General features: G+C 31.9%; 1 protein-coding gene across 1 annotated transcript in view; it reads left to right on the top strand.

Annotated features, from left to right (window-relative positions):
- Window positions 1-7,500, top strand: part of LOC137645685 (uncharacterized) — a 35,559-nt gene that overhangs the window by 10,946 nt on the left and 17,113 nt on the right. Inside the window, exons 10-17 of the mRNA XM_068378534.1 lie at window positions 893-1,062; window positions 1,198-1,355; window positions 1,756-1,842; window positions 2,494-2,545; window positions 3,558-3,725; window positions 4,279-4,417; window positions 5,388-5,557; window positions 5,960-6,117. Of these exons, the coding sequence (XP_068234635.1) occupies window positions 893-1,062; window positions 1,198-1,355; window positions 1,756-1,842; window positions 2,494-2,545; window positions 3,558-3,725; window positions 4,279-4,417; window positions 5,388-5,557; window positions 5,960-6,117 (1,102 nt within the window). The remainder of the gene's footprint in view (window positions 1-892; window positions 1,063-1,197; window positions 1,356-1,755; window positions 1,843-2,493; window positions 2,546-3,557; window positions 3,726-4,278; window positions 4,418-5,387; window positions 5,558-5,959; window positions 6,118-7,500) is intronic.

Genomic DNA, 7,500 nt, shown 5'->3' with positions numbered 1-7,500 from the left:
CAATCTTATATTTTCTTTTTCATTGCGATTCTTTTGCATCTGAGCATCATGTCTCCCTGTGAATTTTACACACGCACACACATACATACATACATACATACATATATGTATATATATATATATATATATATATATCTCAGTGCATATATATATATATATATATATATATATGTATAGATATCTGAGTATGTATGTATCTCTATGTATATACATGCATAATTATTTGTGTGTATTCGTGTGTATACATAAACAAACACACACAAATATCTATATGTATATATATATATATATATATAGTTTATACACAAATACACATACATCCATACACACACACACACACACACATATATATATATATATATATATATATATATATATATATATATATATATATATATATAAATATATATATATATATATATATATATACATACATATATATGAGTTTATAGCCACCTACATACATACATACATACATACATACATACATACGTATATGTCAATAGATCTTGTATATATATATATATATATATATATATATATATATATTTATATATATATTTTATATTCATATATATACATATGTATGGGCGTGTTTGTATGTGTGTATAAATATATATATATATATATATATATATATATATATATATATATATATATATATATATATATATGGTTATTCATGCTCACACACATGAAACAATCATTTAATCATCCCTGTAGCAATTGCTAAAAACACCAAATATGATAAATGAGATACGCTAATACTTAATGAACAATTCCTTATCTATTTCCTTTTCAAACTCTTCAAATGTAATGTTTGATTAGTTGTGACTTATCCTTCAGGGAGAAGCAAGCATTTCCAGTAATTTTGTTTTGACGACCTGAACAGGTACCCAGCCGAACTTCACTTGGTTCACTACAACAAGAAGTATGGGAGCGCTCTGAATGCCTTGCAGTACCCTGACGGTCTGGCTGTGTTGGGTGTTTTCCTTGAAATCGGAGGCGCAAATAACAATCTCAAGCATATCATTGATGGTTTGGCTGACATCAAAGCTGCTGGTTAGTCATTTTCTTGCGTGACAATCTCGGTCACTTTGCTTATGCCTTATTTGTATGGAGATCTTTTATTCCTCTTTTGCATTTCGCGATTGTTATGACTCGAGATGCTCATAACTGATTTGATTTGATTTGCAGATGCCGATACCAGCATAACACCCTTCGCTTTAGAGGACCTTCTACCAAGCAATGTAGATGACTTCTATCGCTACAAAGGAAGTCTCACCACTCCCACCTGTAATGAGATTGTCACATGGACCGTCTTCAAAGAGGCCATTGAAGTTTCCTCTGCCCAGGTGAGCTTCTATATCCCATGAACATTTGAGCAATTTTTCACACATAGGAAAACACTTAGATGGATCGTCCAATGGAAATGATGCAATAAGAGAAAATGAAAATTCATTTTCGATAAATTTTAAATATTCCTGATAATTGAGGATCAGCTGTTAAAGTTCAAGCCAGTTTACAACATGCGTGGTAGCAATTGACATTTTCAATATAATAATGTGATTCAGATGAAAGTGTATGCGGCCAAAGATTTGTAATCTTTTGACTAAAAAAGCTACCTCTCGATGAATGTGGATAATGCTCTTCATAGATCGTGTAACACTTGTGCTGTATGGAATTTAACATATCCATCCATATGGAGTTTTCTACATTCTTTATCCTTCTCTTACTGAAGATCTTTGTTTTCAGATGGAGGCTTTCCGACTACTGATAGATTCGCATGGAAAGCAAATGGTTAACAATTACCGACCTGTGGAACCACTCAATGATCGATGGGTAAGTGACACGATATAAAAGAAAGGAATAACCTTATAGCAAAGATCACTCTCTGCTACTACTCTTTAATTCTAGAATATGCTCTCCCTTAGTTCTCTTCCTCTTACATAATTTAGCACGAGAGTTGTTTTTTTTTTTTTTTTTTTTTTTTTTGTTAAATCGATGATTGTGTAACGTAAATGGGTATTTATTTTTTATGACGTTAGTAACAGTTACTCAATTCAGTCGCTCTTTTTTTTTTCTTTTTCCGAATACTGTACATCAAAACAGTCTTAATCTAAATCAATTGCTCTGATTAGCCATTGACCCGTGATGAATAGAGTTTTTATTAATAGTATTGCATATCATAATTTGATTTTGTATTTAAAGAACGGGAAATGTAATGAATTATTGTTTTCTTCTTTTTATTTCCCTATTTCAATTATTCTAAAGCTCCCAATTTTATGCCAATATTATTTGTAAATTAAAATAGATATATTATTTTCTAATTTCCCCTCTGATCATATTCTACACTCTATAGTTTGAGATCTGTTTAGACTTCATTCCATAGTAAAGCGAATTATTGGGTCGTTTCTGTATCTGTGACCAAAGCGAATATAATTGACAAAACCTCTTCTTATGATAATGGTTTACACTGTTATATCTTCGCAGGTATTTGATGGAGAGAGAAACCCATTCAAGTGGGGTTATGAAGGAGAGACTGGTGAGTCATGTTTAATCAGTTAAGAATTTCTTTGAGAGATTACATAGGATATAATATATATGCATATATATAAACACATGTATTTATGCATATATAGACATACCTATACATAGTTATATACAGTATACGTATATATATATATATATATATATATATACTGTATGTATATATGCATATGTGTATATATATATATATATATATATATATATATATATATATATATATACACATATATATATATATAGATAGATAGATAGATAGATAGATAGGTGTGTGTGTAAATATTAGTTTATATATGTATATATATATATATATATATATATATATATATATATACATATCGTATATATATACATACATATATATATATATATATATATATATATATATATATGTATATGTGTGTGCATATTTCTTCACATTAACTGTAATAGTCCTACATTTCTGCTTTCTCAATTCATATATTTTATCATATTTAGCAATTCGTCCTATGATACGATAAACAGAACCATGTCATATGAGAATCTCAAGTTGTTAAGGTATTTCCATTAATGTTAATTCCTACATTTCTGTATACTAAATTCTTAAAATCTTCTTCTATACATGCTATGAATAATTAAGGAGAGATGTGTTCTCTCTGTCTCACTCCTTTCTCGGTTGAAATTTTCTTACTATCCTTAAGTAGTTTTAGGGTTGCTGCACTTTCCATATAGATATATTCAAATGTTCTAACATATACTGTGTGTGTGTATATATATATATATATATATATATATATATATATATATATATATATATATATATATATATGTGTGTGTATATATATATATATATGTGTGTGTATATATATATATATATATATATATATATGTGTGTGGGTGTGTATATATATATATGTGTGTGTGTGTATATATATATATATATATGTTTCTAGGTATGAGTGTATATATCATTATCTCGTTTATGAAAATCAACATCACCATACAGTACATTCCATTTTCCTTCGCTGCAGGTCCAGATCAGTGGCCAGACTATTACAAGCCCTGCGGAGGATCATCGCAGTCTCCTATCGATATCGTCACCGCTGATGCTGTGGCTGATGGTGCCTGGACTCCATTTAAATTTAGCCACTACGACAGTGTTCCTTCTGCAATGACTTTGGTCAACAACGGACACACAGGTATTAATCTAAACTCTGTAACCTCACATATGCTCAGTGCTTGATAAAAACAAGAATGAAATAGTGTATGCCTTTTATTCTAAAACTAATGTACGCGACACGTCATAAAATGACGGCTAAATATCTAAATAGATATAAACACACGCGCATACACAGCCCCTTCTCATCAGGTTATGACAACTTCCTCTCCCCCAAATTCGAAGGACGGGAAGGCTGAGCATGACCGAGAAGAAATATATATACATATATTTATATTCATATAAGGCATAAGTACCACTTAATATCGGAGTCTCTCTGCCTCGTTATCAGAGACCCAAGGGGGAGTCAACTTTATGATGATAGCTTCTGATCGGTCAAGGAATCGAACCCGGACACAAGAAACTGAGGTTCCAGTGACTTACCACAACATATATAAAAAACACGTATAAATATGCAAAAATTATATTTAGATATACTGTATAGCCAGACACTTTTTCTTCATTGTAAATCTGCATTTTCTTACACGTTATTTTATTATATCTAGCTAATAGACACCTTTTTTGTAACTCCGCAGCTCAACTCATGTCTTCGATGGAACATCCTGCATACATCGAAGGTGGCGGCCTCTTTAGTGAATACGTCTTCCTGCAACTACACTTCCACTGGGGAAGCGACGACACCCAAGGATCAGAACACACACTCGATGGGAAAAAGTGAGTTATTAGGATTACATACTAAGGTTAATTCTAAAAGATAATAATTCCTTCCAGATTTTAGGTACGAAAGCATGATCATAAATTACATGAAAACTAAAAAGTAACAATGAATGTTGATATGAAGGGCGGAGAAAGGGAATTAGACATATCTGAGTATTAGCTGTTACATATTTTGGATGATAACAGGTTTTCATGGAAGAACGAATTTGGCTAAGTCACATGGGTATATATATATATATATATATATATATATATATATATATATGTGTGTGTGTGTGTGTGTGTGTGTGTGTGTGTGTGTGTGTTTTATCCATCTTTTGTTATTACCTTTTGCATCCAAATTCCCTTTTATTTTGCATTGATAAAATAGCTGCTGTTCTGTCGTGCTCTTGTTTTAATTTCAGCATTCCCACAAGTTTAGAATCTTTGTAATAACCAGCTATAACTTTTAGGCAATGATATTCTCATATTATTATTATTATTAGTAGTAGTAGTAGTAGTAGTAGTAGTAGTAGCAGTAGCAGTAGTAGTATTTGCTAAGCTACAACCCTAGTTGGAAAAGCATAATGCTATAAACCCAGGGGCTCTAACAGGGAAAATAGCCCAGTAAAGAAACAAGGAAAAATAGAATATATTAAGAACAGTGACAACATTAAAGTAAATATTTCTTATATAAACTATAAAAACTTTTACAAAAAAGATTAAGACAAACAAGATAGAATAGTGTGCCCTAGTGTACCCTCAAGCAAGAGAACTCTAATCTAAGACAGTGGAAGACTGGAAGACCATGGTACAGAGGCTATGGCACTACCCAAGACAAGAGAAGAATTAACTGATTTTGGAGTGTCCCTCTAGAAAAGTTGCTTATCATAGCTAAAAGATTCTCTTCTACTCTACCTCATACGATAATCAGACCATAGTCTTAATTGATACAGCACTAATCCTTCTTTTCTATTTTTAACTTCAGATACCCAGCTGAGCTCCATCTGGTCCACTACAACAAAAAATATGGAAATGCTTTGGAAGCCTTGAAGCACGATGACGGTCTGGCAGTATTGGGAATTTTCCTGGATATTGGATCGAATAATGCCAACCTTGACCACATCATCAGTGGCCTTGCTGACATCGAGGAAGCTGGTCAGTGGTTCTCATTATTATTATTATTATTATCATTATTATTATTATTATTTAAGCTACAACCGTAATTATAAAAGCAAATTGCTATAAGTCCAAGGGCTTCAACAGGGAAAAATAGACTAGTGAAGAAAAGAAACAAAGAAATAAATAAATCACAAGAGAAGTAATGAACAATTGAAAAAAAGATATTTTAATAACAGTAACAACATTAAAATAGATCTTTCACATATAAACTATAAAAACTTAAAAAAAAACAAGAGTATGAGAAATAAGATAGAATAGTGTGCCTTAGTGTACCCTTGAGCAAGGATCAATACTTAGCTTATGTAAAGCTATCATCAGCCTTTTAAGATAATTGTGATGAATTTCCATCTTTATTCTCATAAATCAATTAATTTGCAGATGCCGAAACCAGCATAACACCCTTCGCTTTAGAGGACCTTCTCCCAAGCAACGTAAAAGACTTCTACCGCTACTCAGGAAGTCTCACCACTCCCACCTGTAATGAAATCGTCACATGGACTGTGTTTAGAAAACCCATTGAAGTTTCTTCTGCTCAGGTGAAATCCTTTTAATATAAGAATAATCCTTTCAAGATATTTCATCATAATATCTACAACCACATATTTACGTGCAATTACTGCTAGAGACATGAGTAAAAACGGTATAGACAATGCTTAATATTAATTCTAGAATCAAACTTTTAAGGGAGAAGAGGTCTAGTGCTTTGCCAGGTTGAAAGATAAGTCTAGAGTCACACACAAAAAAAAAAACTATTTCAATATACACAATATTTCAAATGTAAATGTAAAAACTCAAATTCTGAATGTGCTATTTCCAAGATGATGTTGGTTAACCTTACCTGCTACTATTAATGAGGTCTATATTGATTGGTAATTGGCTAAATAACATTCGGGAACTTAGCGTAATGACTTCTGTTCAAAGAGCAGTCTATGGGCAATTTGGGTTATATACTTTAGAAGCTACTGTATTACCATACCATTACTCCAGGGACTTTCTATATTTATCTGCCATGGATTTTTTAGGACTCTCTATTGAACCTAGAACGAATTCTAAATGTTATCATGAAACAATAAAATGTCCAGGTATCACATTATTTCAGCACTTCAGCCATTGAGGCTAATCAAAATATCTACAAAAGGGGAAATAATATAAATTGTCTAGAAGCTTAAGCTACTTACCTAGAAATATTAATAAATTCTCCTCCAAGTTGCCACTTATATAATATCAACCCTTTCTACCCTAACTCTTCATCAAAACTATTGACCAGTCACGTAATTCCCATATCTTTTTCGTCAACTCTGTAATATCCACACACTTGCCTAGACAGATAATTCACTGGTCTTTTCCATCGACTCTGAAATGTCCTCGTACTTGTCCAGACAGATAATTACTCTCTTTTCCGTCAGCTCTTTAACATCAATGATCATTTTTATACGTAGGATTCACCTCTCTTTTCCGTTAACTCTATTATTCACGTTTTTTTTTTTTTTTTTTTCAGATTTGATTAACCTCTCTTTTCCATTAACTCTGTATTATCCACGTGTTTTGTCCAGACTTGATTAACCTCTCTTTTTCGTTAACTTTGTATTATCTACGTTTTTTGTCCAGATTTGATCAACCTCTCTTTTCTGTTTACTCTGTATTATCCACGTGTTTTGTCCATATTTGATTAACCTCTCTTTTCCGTCAACTCCGTGATATCCATGCTCTTGTCCACACAAATAATTTACCTTTCTCGCCAACTCTGTAAAATCTACAGTATGCTCTTGTCCAGACAGATAATTTAAGTTTCGTTTATGTCAATTTTGTAAAATCTACGTTCTTGTCCAGACAGTTTCATCTACCTTTTCCGTCAACTCTGTAATATTCACGCTATTGTCCAGACAAAATTCAGGCTCGAAATATGTGGAAATTTCTTT

This window comes from Palaemon carinicauda, chromosome 8 (assembly GCF_036898095.1).
Source record: "Palaemon carinicauda isolate YSFRI2023 chromosome 8, ASM3689809v2, whole genome shotgun sequence".
Taxonomy (NCBI): domain Eukaryota; kingdom Metazoa; phylum Arthropoda; class Malacostraca; order Decapoda; family Palaemonidae; genus Palaemon; species Palaemon carinicauda.
Note: the sequence above shows the minus strand (reverse complement) of the source record. Positions and strands in the feature narration are given on the sequence as shown.